Source organism: Idiotropiscis lumnitzeri, chromosome 1 (assembly GCF_059441095.1).
Source record: "Idiotropiscis lumnitzeri isolate Australia: NSW breed Sydney's pygmy pipehorse chromosome 1, RoL_Ilum_1.0, whole genome shotgun sequence".
Classification (NCBI taxonomy): domain Eukaryota; kingdom Metazoa; phylum Chordata; class Actinopteri; order Syngnathiformes; family Syngnathidae; genus Idiotropiscis; species Idiotropiscis lumnitzeri.
In genome coordinates, this window is record NC_142391.1 from 41029181 (window position 1) to 41050246 (window position 21066).

General features: G+C 38.3%; 1 protein-coding gene across 1 annotated transcript; it reads right to left on the reverse strand.

Moving 5' to 3' along the window:
* Window positions 1–40: 40 nt before the first annotated feature.
* On the reverse strand, window positions 41–20980 carry hk2 (hexokinase 2). The gene is made up of 19 exons (XM_088301090.1): window positions 20709–20980; window positions 19341–19440; window positions 18294–18456; window positions 16929–17077; window positions 15644–15763; window positions 15022–15117; window positions 13363–13462; window positions 12625–12808; window positions 12076–12237; window positions 11545–11778; window positions 9701–10005; window positions 9482–9627; window positions 5653–5772; window positions 5475–5570; window positions 4992–5091; window positions 4670–4853; window positions 3891–4046; window positions 1304–1540; window positions 41–1198 (listed from the first exon to the last, which is right to left on the reverse strand). Exons 2-19 carry the CDS (start codon window positions 19398–19400, stop codon window positions 1042–1044), a joined length of 2769 nt encoding a protein of 922 aa, XP_088157216.1. The 5' UTR covers window positions 19401–19440; window positions 20709–20980; the 3' UTR covers window positions 41–1041.
* Window positions 20981–21066: the final 86 nt, after the last annotated feature.

Consider the following 21066-nt stretch of genomic DNA (forward strand, 5'->3'; position numbering starts at 1 on the left):
ATCAGCTTGCACATTTACACAACAGAATGGCAATCATTAATAGGATATTTGCAACAGGTGTTAAGCATTTATTAAAGAAAAAGCATTTATCAAATGAAACTAGAAGTACAGTGCACAGTAATGACAAGTGATTGTGTTTACTGGTTTTATAATGTTCTCACGTATATTCTCCACATTCGCACCACTCACACACAAACTGTCTGCATATCCAAGTGACAACACTTCACATTTTTCAATGCAAATAAAGCACATCTGACACACAGGAGAGCCAAAGACAAATTTTTTTACACAAGGCTGGCAATCACACATAAACACAACAATTTGAGATCTGGACAGCCATACACACTCACACCAAATTGATAAGATTGCAGGTAGCCAGAAGATTGGGACTTTGGGATAAGCCACGGGACCAGATGGGGGCCTTGGACCCATGAGACGAAAGATGAGAGTAGGAGCGATTTCAACCGACATTGACCTACGAGAGAAATCTGGATACTGAGATCCCAATAAAAATGTGAGAGCTGCGCTAAGTCACCGGAAGTGTTGTAAAGCATTTCGATACATTTACATACATTCAGACGAGGTGCTAGAGCTGTCAAGATTACTCGACAACTTATCGCTTACCAAATTAATCAATAACTATTTTAACAATTGGTAATTGTTTTGTCACTTCTGTAGTGCTTTTCAGTAAATAAGCAGTCACTTGTATCATGATTTTCTACCATCGCTACTCTAAGTGCTTCACACTGTTACCTCATCTACCAACCTGACAATGACAAGCCAGTAACTGAATCAGTTCAAAAAGCATGGTGAATATACAGTAACATCAATCCCACTCATGTGATATTGCTTAAATGTTTTTAAGCATTAAACAATAGCAAATACAAACAACAATTGGTTAAGAAAAAGTAATCAGGAAAAAATGGTTTGTAATACACTTGAAAGCAAAATAAAATCATCATTATTTGATTATCGATGGAAAAATGTATAGAATTGATTCTAAAAATATTCATTAATGACAGCCATACAGGGTAAAGAAAATTAGTTTGGGTTATTGACCAGTGCATTGCTCCTGATTCTACAGGCAACTGCCGTTATGAGTGCTGCGCCTTTGCCACTTCCATCCTCAGACTTATGGAACGTCACCTTGCACTGTGGTGCCAAATCCTGCACTGTCTCTTGCATGACTCCTGCAAAACTTGACATAGATAGAAATAAAAATTAGGGGTCTAATTGGTTAAAGGGGGTAAATGTTCAAAGAGCAAACATTTCTTCTTAAAGGTTTGGGACAAAAGATACTTACTGAGGGTGCATCTTGTAAAGGGTGCCATCAACTCCAACTGTAACAGTGAGCTGTTGCAGGTTGCGGTTCTGTCGTATTTTATCAACCACGGCAGCTAGACCAGCACCACACAGCTGTGCTGCCCGGCGGGAGACAACGCTGCAAACCTCCTTAACAAGAACACTGTCATCACATGTGGAGGTGGTGAGACCAAGGTGCTGCAAGATGCAACGGATCTGACGCATGGCCAGACGGTCACTTTGGGATCAGGGAGACAAAAATCAAGGTTACTGTTCTGTCAAATGTTGTTGTTCAAATGCAAACATTTCTATAAATAGTCAAGAATAGTTTTCTACACAATAAGGTTACTAATTTCATTGTAAAACCGGCATAGTTAGCAACAGGAAGTGACCTCAAGCCGGAAGAAGCGTCCATGGAAACATGAAATGGCATTGCCGGAAGCAGGAGGTACTTGAAATTCATTATTCTCACGTCACTGAAAACAATTTAATTGTAAAACCTTGTTGATACAACAAATGTATTGGTAAAATGGTCTTAGCCATCATCAACAGCAGTCTGTCTTCTGGTGTTTTACCCCAACAATTTAAACATGTTGTTAGTAGAACCTCTACTCAAAAAAAACTGGCCTTGAAGAAGATTTACTGTGAAATTTTAACCCCGTATACAAGCTGCCTTTCATTTTTCAAAAAAATAATTAATAAATGAATTAATTAAAAAAAATGGTGAAAAAGTGGTGTACATGCAGTTAAAATCTTTCTTGGATGAACATAATGTCATGGAGGTCTTGCAACGAGGTTTCGAGATGATGCATAGCACAGAATCAGCCCTGTTAGGAATTTTTAATGACATCTTCCTCGCGAATGACACTGGAGACTCGTGTGTCTGGTTTTGTTGGATCTGACTGCAGCGTTTGATACAGTGGACCACAGTATTTTGTTGGCACGTTTGCAGCACCAGAGTGGTTGAGTGGTTCAGATCCTAAAAAATTGGCTGACGGAACTTTTTTTTGTCAGCCATGGCTGCTCTGAGTCCCGCACTGTTCCATTGTCGTATGTTGTACCACAGGGTTCAATTCTGGGGCTTCTTCTGTTTTAATTGTTAATGTTCCCTTCAGGTCAATCCTTAGGAAACATGGTATTTCCTTTCACTGCTATGCTGATGACTATCAGATCTATGTCTCGAAGAGCAAAAAAAGACGCTTTTTCTCTGAAGACACTTATCTGGTCTTGGGGAAATCAAGACCCACATGGCGTAAAATGTGTTGAATTTCAATAAAAAGAAAACAAGTTATGCTGTTGAGTCCCAGTGGCCCTTGTACTTCTCATTGTTTTGACCTGGACCGCGTGGCTCCTTTTGTAAAGCCAACAGTCACGAACTTGGGTCTTAAACTGGACAGTGATTTTAAATTGGACCGGCAAATTGATGCGGTTGTTCAATCTTTTCAATTTTTTTATTTTAGGCAGCTGACTAACGTAAAGTATCTCCTTTCTCAACAGCACTTTGAAACAGCAATTCATGCCTTTGTCACATCTTGGCTGGATTTCTGTGGTTTATTTTGGAGTCAGCCAGTCCTCCATCAAGTGTAGCCAGTTGGTGCTGCTGCTCGCCTCTTAACTGGTACTCGTAAGAGGGAGCACATAATTCCAACTCTGGTGTCCCTTCACGGTCTTCCTGAACATTTTAAAGTTTGTTTGTTTTTTTTGGAGAGTCTATTATTAGTTTTCAAATATTTAAATGGTCTTGCCCCATCTTAAGTCTCAGAGCTCCTCCACCCTTATGCGCCTGCCCGGTGCCTCAGGTCAGCGGAACAAGACCATTAGAGCTACCGAGGACTAAGCGAAAGCTCAGAGCAGAGCGAGTCTTTTTTATTGCCAGTCCCTCTCTTTGGAATGACCTCCCGCTAAATGTTAGGCAAGCCTTGTGGCTTCCAATCTCTAAAACTCGTCATGACACTAATTTTTGTTCTTTGGCTTTTGACTCAATATAAGACTTGGTTTTTGGTTTTACTGTTTTTGTGCATTTTACTGTCTTCATTATTTTTATGTGTTATTGTTTGTTGTTCTATGATATACTTTTATGCATGTACAGAACTTTGCATACACCCACACCATAAACACCACCAACAACAGAAACTTGTCATACACAAAACAATTAATTCTATGATTAAAAAATAATGAATTTGTAGATGTTTGGCACCGATTAAAATTTTGGACTGAAGTCTTTTACTCAATTTTTTTATTTTTTTCCTAAAATTGAGAATCCCACAGTGCATTTTAGCTAAAGATGAAATCCTGGTGGACTAATGCACTTTTAAACCCTTGGTGTTGCGCATATCTAAAGTTACTGTCATTACTTCTCCTATGATTACTGCTGTTTCTTCTTTGTTGTCGTCTTCTTTTGTTTTTGCACTTCTTTTCAACCCACGAAAAATAAGCACTGTAGCCGCAAATAATGATGGATTAACTTTCGCTTTGGACAATAACATCATCAAGGAGCTTTGGCAAAAATGCAATGAGGGATTCTTGTTAAGATAAACATCAAGGTAAGGTATTCAAGCAGAAACTGAGGAAAGATGAATAAACCTTACCTTGCAATTTGTGACATGAATTTAGTCTCAAAGATACCCCAGGTCTTGAGTCGCTCAGACAGTTTCCCTCGAAACAGTAAACCCCTTGCAGTGAACTCCATTAGCACATGTCTCACTATCTCGCCAAGGTACAGGCCACTGATCATCTTCTCATACCTTGAAGAAGGAAAATTACATTGGGTTGGATGCATTAGGAACAATTAGGTGGCTTTAATTAGAAGAGTAAACAATCATGTTTTTCAATGTTAAGGTTCATGTAAATAACCATAATCATATTTTTGGAACAGCAGTAGTGATTTTATTTATTTAATTTTTATTTGAAATTTCAGTTAAACATTGCTACTTCCGGTTTCAGCTATGTATCTTTTGTTTCGAGTGCGAAGTTTGTGGTTTAGCAGTTCACATCAAAGGTAGTTTAACACTTAAGTACGGCGAAGAGTTTGATTCAGAGCATTAGAAAATGTCAATTGATTTAGTTGCAGCCTCTCTGAAGAGGAAAAAGAAGTGTAATTGAAGTATTTTGTGTTTGCAAATATTGAGTGTTGAATGTGAAACATGCTTGCTAATTGTTTGTGTTTTGAGATGTGTTTCAGCTCTTACGGTAACTAGTCCCGAAAGATTAAGTGGTTATGGATAAATGTTGCTCAAAATATAAATCACAAAAATGATCAGTAAACTTTCATCCTTGTTCGGAGGGCAGGCTACAGTTCATGAATAAACTAAATCCTTTCGATCCAAAATCATGGAAAACTGAGGCAATTACCATTTGTGTACGCTACCTCTGTTTTCCAGGATTACTTGAGGAAGCATCAACAACACGATCAAAGGTTGTGAGGTACTCATCCAGTTCACCATTTTCACCAAATGCTCCCCATTCCATATTGACACACATGCGTCCGTCATCACCCTCAATCATTTCTATATTCCGCATCTCCTCCATGTAGCAGGTATTGGTCCCTGTGCCTAAATTATAGGTTGACAAACTTAAAATACTGAAAAACGATAAAAGAAGGTGAAATACCAACCAAACAATTTCCTTACAAATTCAGATTTTCTATTCCAATACAAAAAAATCTAATCAATCAATAGAAAGACACTTACCAACAATGAGTCCCACCTCGCAATTTGGATCCGCATAACCACAAGTCATCATGGTTCCTACCGTATCATTAACTATTGCCACAAAGCTCAAGTCGAATTCCTGCAAGCAGTGAAAACAGTAATAAAAGAAAGAGTTCCAAATCTAAATGAAATCCCATGAATTGGTTCTGCTCTAGTCTGCAGTAGACAAAATATGATGGGGAAAAAATAAAAATGAGGCCAAAACCATACTGCCATTTTATTACTTAAGTACACATTTTTGCAAAAGATATCACCTCATAAGAATGACCGTTTTTCCTTGCTTATACACTGAGACAGACAGAGAGAGAGCGACAGAGAGACAGAGACAGAGAGAGAGAGAGACAGAGAGAGAGGGGGGGGGGGCGGCAAGTGAATGCTAATAAGAACTGAAAGAGTAATGATTTATGTATTTTCAAAATATCAAATCACATTGTGATCTGATGGAATGCACTGTGTACTAACCCCTCGGCTTCGCACAGCTTCCTTGAGTAACGTAACGACATCGTGTCCTTCACACCCACTAGCTTTGAAGCCTTTTGTCCACTTCAGAAGAATACCCTAAAAATAACAGTGTACATGCTTCAATATCATTATGGATTTTCACTTGCCTCTATTCACATTTTTGATTGAATAACCTCACCTCATCCAGTTTGCTTTGGTGACAGGGGAAGGAGAATGTAAACCCCAAAGGTAAAGATGCTCCTCTCAGACCCATACCTTCCAAAAAATTGGCCATGCAGTCCACAATGTGGCTAAAAAGCTGTCAACCAAAATATATGCAAAGACATTAACACCATCAGTGTATATACTGTAGGAAAATTACTATTGACGTCGAATAAAGCAGCCCTTAATCCCTCACCACTTCACGCTTCACGGCTTCAGTGTTACGTGGCTTTGCCGAAAATATTCATCCAAAAATCAAAATGAAAAAAAAAATTGTGTATTTTTACGGCTATAAGACACGCTGCATCAAAGGGCGCAACACCAGTTGAGGGTGCTATTTACGTATTTGATGCATATACTAGGCGCGCCGCACTACAAGGCGCTCGCGCTAGCTCAGCTGCTCACGCTAGCTGATGTCAGCTCACCAGGCCTCAATCCCCGAAGGGATTGTTGCCAGAGGTATCACGCCGTTTCAATGATGTCATGAAACTATTAGGAATCACTGCCAATAACAATGACTCTAATCAATAAAAGGTGTCTTGGCAATAGTCTACTAGACAACGTCAGGGGAGGGAGTTCACTGGTCACCACACTCTTTAAAGTCACGGTTTCAAATCAAAACCCAAAAAAAACTCAGCATACAAGCAAACAATGAAACAAAGAAATAAGATTAACACAAAACATGCATCTCTCATGCCATCTATATACCCAAAAGAAATAAAAATAACACAAAAAGATTATAGCAATGGCTTCTTGGGAGCCACTCAGCCTTAGCCAATTACAGAAATGGCTTCTTGGGAGCCACTCAGACTCAGCCAATCACATGGCTGTTTAGAGAGATGTGCTGTTGTGCTTTGGGCTTTTTGTCTGTTGTCTAAACCTGGGATGTTTCTTGCTTGCAATAACATAAATGATAAGACAGACTCCAACATTGTGGACAGCTGCCCTTTTGTCCAGCTTTCTCCTACACCATCACCCAAACACCATGGTCACATAATGTATTAGTCACAGTCAATTCAAAGCATAGATGACTAAGACTTTGTCCAGCAGGGTGTGCTAACATGCACGGCGTACAGCCCAATGAGTAAAAGGGTTGATGGTCGAGAGTGATGCTCAGTCCATATAATGGGCGCGTCGCTTTACAAGGCGCTTTGTTTGTTTTGGGGAAGATTAGGGACTTTAAAGAGCGCCCTTTGGCCCGGAAAATATGGTACAGTCAAATAAATGAGTTGACTCTGAGGCTTTGGACATACTCTCGGGCACTTATACAAGGTGTGTGATTGGTTCCCGGACACGAGATTGACCAATGAGACCATGGGTGGCTTTATCACGTGACCTGATTGGCTGCCTATCAACGCAGCCTCACCTAGCACATTGGCAAATACAATATTAGTGTTTGTTAGAGTTTGACTCACAACAGCTCCCTTTAACAAGAATCCCGCATTGCATTTCATCCAAAGTTCCTTGTTGATGTTATTGAGCAAAGCGAAAGTTAAGCCGTGATTACTTCTGGCAACAGTGCTTTTTTATTGTGAGTTTAAAAGAAGTACAAAGAGAGAAGTACAGGGTTCATACACATTTTCCATGACCAAATTCAAGCACTTTCTAAGGACTTTCAAAATCAATTTTCCAGTTTTTCCACAGTACCCTTCAAAAGAGTGTGAAAACCAGTGTGAATCAATCCATAGCCATGTTGTTTGAGGCCACCTGAAGTTGTCTGTAGGAAAAATAGAGAAAAAAAATCTACTCAAATCCAAGCCTACCATTAAACCACTAGTTATTATTAACTGAATGGGGCATAGAAAATGAAGCAGTATTTCCGGAGATTACTCAATGTCATTGGTGTTTGCAAACGTGGGACAAGAGTAGTAATGTGCATTTGCATTTTGATGGTGATCGGTCACTGCTTAAGACAACAGAATTTAAAATTCAAGCAATATTACCTTGCTTGACTACCTGCTGTGACTTAGACGCTGAAACCGGAAAAAAATAACAAATTGAGCTCCAAAAAGGGGCGTGCCAATTAGTCGTAAATCACATCACAACAAAAACCTTACATCACTATTCTTTTAGGGCGTAGCATTTTAGTACTGATGTATTTTTTACATGCAAAGCTATTATATAAGTGCCAATGTTAACATCAATGAAGTTTCCCTTTAAACCGACAAGGTCCCCACATGACGTACCGATACACAACTGGCTTCTTGAGGGCGAAGTTGAGCTGCATGACAGAGCAAGCGCATTGTTTTCATTTGCAAGGAAACTTGTTTTATTTTTTGGCATTTTATTATTAGCTTATTGAGTCAGACTGCTGAGAAATATGATGAACACTTTCAATCATTTGAGCACTTTCAAGGTTTTCAAGCAACGCTGGAAGGAGAGGATGTTACAGAAAATGAAGACAACAAAGAAGAAGCAGCAGCAACAAAAGCAGAAGTAATGACAGTAATTTTTGCTTTGCATAACAACAAGGTTTTAAAAGCGCATTAATCCATCCCGATTATACCTTTGGCGAAAATGCTATTTTGGTTACGGTAAGATAATTTTAGGATAAAAAGAATTAAACTTTAACATGGGTATTAACCAATGTTCCGTCATAATTAGGGATGTTCCGATCACGCTATTTGAGACCCGAGTCAGAGTCTTTGGCTTTAAGTATCTGCCGATAGAGTCGAGAACCAACACTTCGGTTAAAAAAAGTGTGTACCTGATTTTCTCAAATTAACATAGAAATATACAGCCTCTATTGTTGGCGCTCTGTTTTATGTTGGCTACCGGAATTGGCCATAATATGTAGAGGCAACTACGTCTTGTGGTGCCTTTGCCAGTATCAGCTGGAGTGTCACCCCCACAATTCCCAATTTGTGGAGTGAAACTGCAGCACATTTTCAAAACAACATGTGAGGGTGCTTGTGAGTGTGAAGGCAAACTAAGCGTGAAATTGATGCAGTGAAAACCGCGTGGACGTCACCCGCCGGAGGAACAAGAAACCTTTACTGTATGGTGTGGGGCGAGAGGTCAACGTGACGTGTGAACTCAATCACCGGACACAGAAACGGTAAACAGCGTCTTGACAATTTGATTGACAATTTGGCTAATAAATGCCCTGTGAGGGGCACCAGCAAGACTCAAGGTCGACTGATATTATTATAGGCCTGTTTACAAAACTCCACGCAAAGCAAACATATCCCGGAGATGTTGGTTATCCTACAACCCCCCTGCGATGGCCCAGGTGTGCTGACGGATGCGTAAGTCTCAAGTGCCTTCGCTGCTATATACAATGCCGCCTGGGGTCACACTATTTTTCCTTCCCCAAAGACAATATTTAAAATCACAATGTTGGGGTCACATAGAACATATTTCAAAGAAAACTTGTCACTTGAATTCCTCTTTAATTAGTGTAGCAACGTAACGCATGATATCATCTAACAAATACCCTAAGCTCCCACGTCAACAGCTTGGCCAAACTTTTTTCTGACTTCATGAGAAGCTAATGTGGGTAACACTGCTCGCTAACAAAAGCAACTCTGCTTCCTTTTTGGCTTCAACACTTTGACAGGGCTTTGGCCACCCTGTTAAAGTACCGTATTTTCACGACCATAAGGCACACTTCATAGTCCCAAAAATTCCCCAAAACAGACAGGGCGGCCTATTATGCGGATCTCAATTAGAATTGATCTCAATGGATTATTTTGTTTTGGAAGTTGATCAATTTTATTACCTCAACATTTAACCACAACCCATTCAATAATGCTGGTTGAATTTTGGAAATGCAAATACGGTGACATAATGTGTGAATACTTTACCTCTTTCCCTGTGCCCTGCATTATCTCTTGTGGAATACTGTAGTTCTTATGACGCATCTCAACATGGTTCTGGTCACTTCGCACGCGCACAAGCAGAACTCTAAAACTTGAGCCGCCCAGGTCCAAAGCCAAGAAATCTCCATGCTCTGAAAGCGCAGAATATTTATAAGCAACACAAAGTAAGGAGAAGGGATTGTACTGAATATATATAAGAGCTACCTGACCCATCTGGAGTAGAGCCGACAAAAGTTGGTAACATCTTGATGCTTGCCTGATTGTGTGCTTGCTTTGACAAGCCTCGTACCATACCTTCACCTATTAACTGTTTCACTTCCATCAGTTGCTCACGGTTCAAATGCAGGGAATCAAGTATGTGTTGACGCTCAGCATTCTGAGCAGCAAGACGTAAGGCGACAGCTGTTACCATGGCTGCACCTTTCCCACTTCCAACCTCAGACCTCAAAAAACGCACGTCACAGTCAGGCACTAGTCTCCGTACCATCTTGTGAAGCCTCCGAGAAAACCTGGGCATAGGTAATTAATACAATTTGTTAAAATGGGCATAGTGTATTTTATGAACACTTGCTCCTCATACAACGTTTGGATACCATTAATGTACTGATTTTTCTTTTTTTTTTTACCGTTTCACATAGGCAAAACAGGTCAAATCAGGCTTAGTCTGGAAGCAGTACCAACTTTTTTTTTCCAACTTCAGCAGATCAACCCTTACAACACTAGATGAGCTACGCTAACCCAATACCTGTTGGAATCAGCGAGGGTTCCATGTCCAAAACACGTGAGCGGCAATTAGTTGACCTCAAGCTTTCATCATCAGTGTTGGTAAAGTTAATTTTCTATGCGGACTAGTTGAACCTTCAGTTCACAAATTTTTAAATCAACTACTTCAGCATTTTATTCAACAAGTTCACCGTTCCAAAAATGAACTAGTTTATTGTTGTTGTTTTGTTTTTTTTTGGTTTTTTTAATTATAAACATCACCAAAATACAAAGAGAAATACAACAACATCCATACAATAAAAAATAAACCCCACTGTTATGTCCCAGTCTTGGGGAACCTTGGAATTTTCAACCCCACACTATTTTGAATCCATTATTGGTGGTGGTCAAACTAAAGGTTTGTTCCTGTACCTTGATTAATTTTTTTGTTCCAGTCTTTTGTATGAATGGAATGAATAAACCAGACCATGCATGGCGCTAAATTCTTCATAATCCATCATGCACCAATAATTAGGAAATAAACATTTTAAACAAAATTACAAGCAGTTATCAAAATTCCATCTATACACTAATTTCGTACACCAAGCGGCAACTCAAATCGGCCCTTCTTTGGCAGGACTCCTAAATAGAGGTGTCAAGCGACCAAGTAAACACACTTTGTTAATCTTACGGGGTTAAATCGAAATTTTGGATAGCCATGGTTTACCGGATTAATTATTTTTCAGCCGACTAGGTAGAATTAGAATTAGAAATCCCTTTATTGTACTCAAGTGTGGTACTTCTACGCCTTAATTTCTTAATGCAAATATCTGTACTTCCTACTCCTTACACACACAAAAGCCTCGTTACTATTTCATTTTAGGCTGTGTTCATTCCAGTTTATTATTGATCAAAACACCAACCCAAATAAATTGCGCTAGGATGGATCGAATGATGTTGTGGTTGGATGTGATGTATAAACATATACTATTCCAGCACTATTTATTTGTATGCGTTCCAAATCAACAAATCAATGACAACCCGCCACGCAGAGTGCAGACGTTTATCTTTGCCGGTAAGATGTCTGTGTCAACACAGGTGCAGGCCCGGCACTAGAATATAATTTCAATTCTAATCCCCTTGCTTGATAAAAGAAGCAAATGTGTTTACCAAGACCCACCCTGCTATGTACTTCTAATTGATTAGTGACATATTGGGGTTGAACTTCAACAGTGAATTCTCTAATACTATTGGTAGTAAAAAAAAAAAATAATGAATTAAAATGTAAGGAAAAATATCTTATACTACCTCTACAATTATTGTGATGGCATGGAAGTGGAACTTACTCATGATGATTTTTGTACACAGATCCATCCACTCCAATGGTGGTACGTAGCTTCTCAACTGCTTTGTTGTCCCTGATCTGCCGGAGCACTGCAACTAGAGTGGCAGCACACAAATGTGCAGCCCGCGTGGAAACAATTTGACACACTCTCTGAGTGGCTATGCAGTCTTCCAAGGTTGGGTTGAGGCCAAGGCCACGGAGCACATTTTCAGCACTCAATAGACCTTCCTCTCTGCTGTAGATAAAACCATAAATCGAATAGACTGCAAAAATTGTGCAATAATGTGAAACTATCATCAATTGATTGTGATGCATATCCAAAACAATTGGTTCATAAACAAAAAAGGTCAATTAGGGAGATATTGTGTGACTTGTGTGAATTAGTTAACAAGTTACAATACTACATCATTCCTACAAAGAGCTGTAAAAGCTTCAGGGGAATAAATTTGAGGGGGGTGGTTTCCTGCTAAACAAACAAAAAAAACAATACAGAGACAACATAAATGTAGACAAAACAAAAAAATGAACTAACTTGTCACTGTCTATGGAATAGATGTAGCTGGTGAGGAACTTTCCAGTCAGAAGGAGCTGGGCTATATTCATGCCCTGGAACAGAAGCTGGTCTTTGGTCATTTTCACGAGGATGAGACGTACCAGTTCTCCCATGTACATTCCACCGATCATCTTCTCAAAACTAGAAGTCAACAAATAAAAGAGCAATCGCATCTTTGTGTCCATGTGAAAAAGTGCGCGCAAAAACTTCAACACACTATGACTATAATTACAGAAAATGTATAAAAAGACAAAACAATCATGTTACTGAAATACTAAACCAAAGGTTCATAGTACTTTAGCGATGAAGGGTGAATAAGTCAATTGAAGTGTTGGTGGGTCCCCCAAATCATCAGTAGGACAAGGAAAATACCCCATACACCCAAAATGATACGACACATTTTAAAAGCTATGCATTCAGCAAGCTCATACTGTGTAAAAAAAAAAAAAAAAAAGAAAGAAAAAAAAGATTTGCATCACGTCGTACCTGGCAGATTTCTAAATAAAACCTTAAAGATATGTTACTCACAGCTGTTTGCTAGGGTTCAGAGAGCCAGCATCTATTTCTCTGTCAAAATGTGTGCGCAGGTCCTCCAAGGCACCGTCATCTCCAAAAGCTCCCCACTCCGTATTGACGCACATCTGACCCTCATCAACATCCAGCAACTCAAGATTCCGCATTTGTTCCATGTAACAGGCATTTGTCCCTGTTCCTGTAAGAATAAAATGTGAGTAACATAGATGTCACAGGGCCAGGTAAGTCAGGATTACACTGTATAATGAACAGAGACATTTCTACTGCAAGATGTAAGAGCTCTGTATGTCAGAGAGTGGTGAGGTTTAGCCTGGGTTGTGGTCTTCGCTTGTCCTATACACGATGCATTTTGTCAAAATCAAATAATCTGCAAGACATTTTATAGGGTAATGCTGTAAAATGAGTTTTAAAGGATAAGTACTTTGGAATCATAGTTTGTGGTATGTTATGATTTAAACTGAAAATATTTCTAAACGCTTTCAATTATTTGCAGTTTTTTGCTTATTTGTGGCGGGGTTGTCTCCCTATTCCCTGCAAATAGGAGGTTGACTGTCTTAAGAGAGGAAAAAAGGGATCCATCCATGGCTATCATATTTAATCGAATTGTGACGTGACGTGAGGGCAAAAAACAGTTTTGATTTCCAACCCTAACAGCCATAATCAATGCAACATAAACTTCATCTTTTCACTTAATTTATTATTATTACAGTTGTATAGACTATAAAAACTCACCTAAAATGAGACCAATTTCACAGTTCTGATCATCATAGCCACAGGTCATCATAGCTCCCACTGTGTCGTTTATGACAGCCATAATGTCGACATTGATGTCCTACAATAATAAGAAGACAATTATTCATCACACGGTGGGGGAAAATTACTGATTACAGTAGCGTTTGACAATTGGCAAACATTTTAAACATTACCACTACCCAAGCATCGACTGTTTTCCACACTTCAGCATGTTTGTTTTAAATTAATTTTCATTTTGGTTAATACTTTAAAATAGCAAGTATAAAACGCCCCCTCCACCGTGGGCTCTTGGTCTGCGGTCCCACTATTTTGCATATTTAAAAAAAAAAAAACTATAATATTAATACAGTTAATAACACTAATTTGGTTTAAATCAAGTACATATGCCACTTTCAGCCTCGTGATGGCGTTTGAGACATGTAAATGTGACGCAATAAGAAAACAGGAAACAGTATATTTCAGCACAGCCTCGCTTTTGGTGAAAATTATTCAATGACATCCACCATAATGCGGCTATTTAGGGCTACAAAAACCAATAGCTGTATGTTAATTATATAACGTACATCTTTGGGCATGATTACTGGTCAACATTTGGAGATAAGCTTGTTAGTTTAAAAAAAAATGTTCTGTTGTGTGTGTGTTTTTTTTTAACTGAGAACATGCAGAATGATCTATTTCACTGTTTAATATATTTATGCAAATGTAATATATATATTTATAAATATAAAAGTGTGTATAAAAAATAGTGCCATAAATTGGGCTGGTTGATATGATCCAAAACTCATTGCACGATATAAATTGCATCTCTTCATGGTGTTGGTATCAAGATTTTACACTAAGTTTAAAAAATGTTAATTTAACAATTATCTTTAAAAACCTTTTTTATATAGCCCATTAGAGAAAGCGTGCAAATCACAAATCAACGTCGGAATTAAATGTTAGCCTTCCCTAGTGCAAAATACTGTAAACAAAGAATAACGTAGCTGATATTTTCAACAAAAACAGTACATCGGTCTTTGAGTGTTGTTTTCTATCATTCATTCGAATACAGTATCTGTGTATCTGGATTAATTTGCCTCCATTGACAATTCTGTTTTCAACCGCGGTATAGAAAGCCGAGTTAATTCATGTACATAAATCAGACCTCAAATGTCAACAGCACTCAAATAACATTGCTGATAGATTGCATAGTTTATATATGGACAGTATATAAGGTTTCTATTTTGTGCAATGTACTTCTTCAACAACTGTCTCGTTATTTTTCCATTCTACATTAAAAATATTATACTACTGTATACTATACTACTTTAATATATTTTAAACCTTATTATAGGAACCTTCCTCTCAGTTTAAGTATGCAGTGACATCCAACTTAATTTCCAGTTTCTACAAGAGTAGTAATGTGCATTTGCATTTAGACAACAGAACTTACAAGTCGAGCAATATTACCTCGCTTGCCTCACCCCTTGTGACGCTGAAACCGGAAAAAAATAACAAGCCGAGTTCCAAAAGGGGTTGTGCCAATTTGTCATAAATATCATCACAAAAATAAACTTAACTCACTTCAGAGACTTTGGAGGAGTGGGGGGCGATTGTAGTGCTGATGTCAATTTTAAAGCGCCAATGTTGCACACTTACCCCTCGTTTATTCACAGATCTCTCCAGGAGTTTGACAACATCTTTTCCTTCTACTCCGCTTGCCCGGAAGGCTTTGGTCCAAGAAATCAATACACTCTGAATAAGAGTGAAATGAGAGGAGTTGAAATGGACAAGAGTAGTAATGTGTATTTGAATTTTGGTGGTGATTGGTTGCTGTTTCAAGTCAACATTTAGGCAACATTACAACGCTTGCCTGCTCTGCTGAGACCTAAACAGCTGAGATTGGAAAAAATAACAAGCCGACTCCAAAAGGGGAGGTGCCAATTTGTTGCAAATCTCATTCCAAAAAAAAAAACAAAAAAACTTAAGCTCGAGCCTATCCCAGCTGTGATTGGGCGAGAGGCGGTTTAGGCCCTGAACTGTTCGCCAGACAAACACAGTTGATGAAATAATCAACTCTAAAAAGATTAGTTCGTAACATCCCTACAAATAATATGAAATAATTGCTGCAAATAACAAAAACAAAAACTAATCCCAAACGGAAAGTCAGGGTCATGGATAACTGTGGTGTTAAAAACAGGTTATATTGGTCATATCACCGTGACAGTTGGACTAAAAAAATTTCTTGTTAAAGTAACTTTATCATCAAAACATTTCTCACCTCGTCCAACTTGCTCTGTTGGCAAGGAAACGAGAAGGTAAAGCCAAGAGGAAGTTTTTTGTTCTTTATTCCTAACTTCTCCAAGAAATTAGCCAGGCATTCAGCTATATGGTCAAATAACTGAAAGAAAGTAAAATGACGCAGTCAGACTACATTGGCGTAAATTCATTCATGTGAATAAATACAAAGAAATCAGTGGATCATTTGTTCATTTGTTCTTCAAAACAAAAAAAATAAATAAATTGTTCAGAAAATCTAAATGAAAAACAAAATAAGGAGTTGTTTTCTAGTTACCAATTTTGTACATGCATGGAAAATTACAAAAACATAACAGGAGTCTAGGATGTTTTATTCAATTAGAATTGATTCATATGTCGCAAATTGCGTGAACTGGAAGGGAATATGAACCAGAAGGGAGCTGATCATTGGACCAGCAAGTCATTGGCACCTATTTGAAGACATTACTTGATAAATGCATTATTGTCCAAAGTGATTCAACAAAAAATATTTATGATATTTGACTGAACTATGTTTTTTCAAATGCACATCAAAAATATTACTGGAACTTATTAAAAGTCTGCATCTAGTTGAAAATGCGGCAGCTCGACTCCCGACAAGGACAAGAAAGTTTGATCAAATTACCCCAAAACTAGGCAATTTGCATTGGCTTCCGGTCCACTTGAGATGTGATTTTAAAGTTTTGCAATTTACCAACAAAATATTGCACGACTTAGCCTTAACCTTCCTACCTTGTTGACCTTGTGGTACCATATGTCACGTCCCGAAACCTTCCTTCACAAAATGCTGGTCTTTTAGTGATCTCGAGAACCAAAAAGAAATCTGCAGGTTCAAGAGCGTTTTCTATTTGGGCACCAAAGTTGTGGAATGCACTACCCAAGGATATTAGAGGTGCCACCTCAGTAGAAACGTTAAAAACACGACTTAAGACTTATTTATATACTTGAGCATTTAGTTGAACTATTTGTTGGCCTGTTTACTGGAACGTCTATTCTCTTTTTCAGTTGAGGTGTTGAAATCTTCCTTGCCCTCCAGAGGGTTAAGATCAGGTGACTTCGACTGTGGGCATGTGAAGCCCTATGAGACTTTCTTTTGATTAAGGCCAATACAAAGTAATTTGGCTCGTCTTAACTGCAACTAAATGTAATTCGTCAGAGAGTTGACTAATGTTTCCCAGAGATTCGGTAAAAAAAATTGGAAAAATATTTGACAAAAATAAATGATCACAAAAACATTATAGTCACACATATTGTGGAGTGCATCAAACCTCAGATCCGCAGCCTCTCTTGAGATGTTCAGGAATATCATAAATCTGATTTTCCATGTTCACTTTTTGCTCGCCATTACCCAGAACAGTAACCAGAAGCACTCGGAAAGTGGATCCACCGAGGTCAAGCGCCAGAAATTCTCCTTGCTCTGATCACAAAAGCAAACAAAACACAAAACATATGAACATTACTCAACATTATGAACACACAAGTGTTGGACGAGTGGTTAGCATATCCGCCTGACAGTTCTGAGGTTTGGATACAAATCTGGGCTCAGGCCTTTCTGTGCGGCGTTTGCATATTTCGGTGCTTGAATGGGTTTTTTTCCTAGTAGTTCCGCTTCTTCCCATAATCCTCCAAAAAATGCTTTTTATGTTAATGAATGACTTTATATTAGAGCTGCACACTATTAGAAAAACATGCGACATGCGATAGGGATGTTGACTTAAACGCTATCGATATTATTGCAATATTTCGCAAGTACCTAAAGAAATTACATTTTTATAATCTAATGAAATAAGTATTTTTTTTTCATGAGGCAAAATAAGCAAGCTCAATGTGTTCTCAGCATAATTGTAATTCCCTTCGATAATTTCCAACTATTGGGAGGCAATGTGAATTTAAGTTTATTTAGTATATTAATGCTGTCAGGCGATTACAATATTTAATCATAATCGCATTTTTTCATAGTTAACATGTAGTTAATCGCACATTTTATTAATTGTAAAAAAATCCCTTTATTCATTGTAAAAAAAAAAATCCCTCCCATTTTTTGGTATATTCTGTATCTAATTCAATATTTTATTGAATTGCAATACCTTTAATATATGAGAATTGATTTTTTTGTTTTTATGTAAAGCATTGGATTTGACTCACACAAACAAAGTCACACAAAACAGCATCTCAACAGCCTTTCTAAGGGAGTAAATTGGAGTAATATAAGAAATATAAAATGCCAACAAAGTGCAAATGAAATGGGTCAAAATAATGGGCTGTCATACCGAGGTAGTTATGGTTACTATATATCTATATATATATATATATATATAGATCTATATATCTATATATCGAGAGAGAGAGAGAGAGAGAGACCGACACAGATTGTGCTGTCATGTACTAAGTTACTGTAAAAAGGGTAAAACTATAGCAATTATAATTATTGGGTCTGAAAATGACTGCCACTGAATTAGTTATGTCTTATCAGTTAAATTTATAGTGATAAAGCTAGTCTGTGGCTACCCCTTTGATCTAGAGCTGATCCGTTGCCACAGTAATACAACTAAATGGCTTAATACTATATATAAAAAAAAAAAATTAAAAAAAAAACAACACAGTACAGCTACATAATATGATGAGAGCATTACCTGTTCCATCTGGAGTTGAGCGTACATATGTTGGCAGCATCTTTACAGCAGCCGTGGGGTTGGTGTCACTGCAAAGGCCTTTGTCCATTTCACGTCGAAATCTCATTGATATATCCATCAGTTTTTCATCAGGCAGCTGAAGATGGTGCAAATACTTGTCCACCTAAACAATTAGAGAAAAGAAACATGATCCTAGTATACATACAGTATGTCAACAAACATCCAGTGTTCAAAAATTAAATTATATTTGATGTGTTACACTGGGAAATCAGTCTTTTATTGAACCAAAAGGATAAAATCAGTTGCAGCATATCAGTGTATAGAATCACATCTTGGCAAAGAGTGCAGGAATGTCGATTTGTCAAACAAATACTGATAGCAATCACATTCATGAGTAGGAGGGAGGGAAAAATACTCTGCATTAAAATGAGTACCAGTTTATTCCAAACCAAAACCTTTTTCCCCACTGGACTATCTAGCATGCACAATTGTGTTTGGTGCAAGGGAAAAGTGAAAATCTGTTAACAAAGGTCTCTACCACTCTACCTCAGCCTTGACCATCACTTATTTTATTTTGGTAAATCTAATGGCGTCTCTATGTCGGATTTCCTGCTATGTTATTTCTTCTCTGGAGCGGATCCACCTACCCTAGTCCCACTGCGAAATGTTGAACTCTAACACTTGAAATATCCCTGAACAGTTCAGGTCTGGGAAGGAGCACATTTACACAAATACAACCGAGACGTTTCTTTGAACCCTCGTCGTTAGACCGACAATGCTTAATAATAAGAAGAATGAAACGCATGCTCCTATGTCAAACAAACAAACGAACGGGTGACTTGAAGTTTCAAAGTAATGCAGCATCCAGTTTCAAGAGTTTTCTACAAACAGGTAACAACGACGTTATTTTAGTACAGTAGACGTCAAGTGTGCGAGTCGTGTTACCCGTTTGACTAGTCTTCACGGTAACAAACCTTACGCAGCATTCAGAAACTGTATGAAAAACCTGTTCGATTTTTACCGACTACTTCTAGTTGCGTTACTCACTTTATGTTGTTGATCATCGCGGAGTTCGGCGCAGTAGTTCGTGAACAGACTCGAAGACATGCTGGTTGGTGATTTAGTCGGTCCTCCTTCGAATGGTTTACTACAGAAAATAGTTCTTAAGGTAATGCATTACGTTGTTAATACAAACACCACCCAGTTTCTTGTGTTTGCGTTTTTAAATTACTCAGTTAAAAAAAAACACACAGCTTCCGGGACTTGTCAGGTTGGTGATGTCACATAAATTCACAACGCTGATTGGCTGCGAAGAAGGCACAGATAGAATTATGTTAACTCTGCAGAGGACGTGCGGACATTGCCGCCATCTTTAACCGGGACTTCCGGGGCATACCACAAGGGGATCTTGCTATCTTTTTTTTTTTTTTGCATTCACTTCTTTGTCTCCAAGAAATTAATGATAAATCATTGAATTCTTTACCTATATTCACATTGTGCGGTTAGTTGCAAACAGATGCCGTTTTGACACAAGACACCTGGATAATTATATAATTGTGGCTTTCATAACGCATTACGTTAATGTTTACAGTCAAGCGCCTCTGAGTTGCCAAGACACCAAAGTATTGTTTGGCTTTTGTTGCCCACAGACACATTAAAAGTTCCATTATTCTAAGACAACAACAAAGGGTTAGAATAAAATAATAAACTAACATCGCCTACACTACACTTATAGTGTACCCCCTTAGCAGCACACCAACACTGCATATTTAAATTCATCGCCAGAAAGCAGCGTGCAGAGAACTGTAAATGAGTGACTATGCCTGGTGTCTTCAATTAATCAATTAGTTCAAACCAAGATGTACAGACGATTTAGCATCAGTAGCCACACCTTGTGATTTAAGCACAGCCCCAATCTATAAATGAAAAAGGGGATGTGTTTCTTAAAATAAAACAAGATTCAATATCTTGGAATGCACAGAGGCCATTATCATAAAAAATATCTCCAAGCAGATTAATCCCTTGGTGCTTCCATTGTGGAAATCAAATAGGATTCCCCCCAATTCGTAAATTATAATTATTGAAAATTGGTGAATTTGAATACCACCTCGTTTTAATATTACAAAAGTTTTTACATAGATCGCCAGATTGAAATCAAATATGATATAATTGATCCAAACTACATCTTACAATTTTTCATTGGCAGATTACACAATACCATGTTCTCTAAGTTTTCTTCTAATATACGCCATGAAACATTGACTGTAGGATTGAACCATACAGTGAGAGGGCAAAGGGTAAAAGCCCAAGAATAGAACTGGAAATCAGGCAATGATAACCCTCCATCCTTCCTATTTCGCTGGAGGGTTGACATTTTCAAACAAGGCTTTTTGCCGTTCATCCATCCATACATACATTCATCCATTGTCTGTTCCTTCCTCCACCGAACAAGCAAAGCCACGATTATCTTAAGCAACAACGACAATTCGGAAGCTGGGGTCAACTTCAAATGCAAACAGCTGGAAAAGATTTCAGATCGCCTACTGAGTAAGCCGTGTGTAACCACTTCCAAATACAAAATGGACAAAAATGCCCTGGAGTGCTTTTCTCGTTGTCTGCCCGGTACACAACAGCAAAACAAACAAGTGCAGTGTGGGGGCAAAATAAAATGGCCTTTCCAAAGAAAGACAATGTACATCTGCGATTGGGGTTTTGGCACGCCCCTTAAACACCGTGTGAGGCGAGTGGGTTGACGCAATTTTCTCAAACCGGA

Excerpts from the sequence above, each read along its gene's own strand:
- hk2 (XM_088301090.1), bottom strand. The coding sequence starts at position 19,400 with ATGTCTTCGAGTCTGTTCACGAACTACTGCGCCGAACTCCGCGATGAT. Across the intron at positions 5,571-5,652 it reads ACCAAAGCAAACTGGATGAG|GGTATTCTTCTGAAGTGGAC; the intron begins GTGAGGTTATTC and ends TGTTATTTTTAG. Across the intron at positions 1,199-1,303 it reads CTTTACAAGATGCACCCTCA|TTTTGCAGGAGTCATGCAAG; the intron begins GTAAGTATCTTT and ends ATCTATGTCAAG.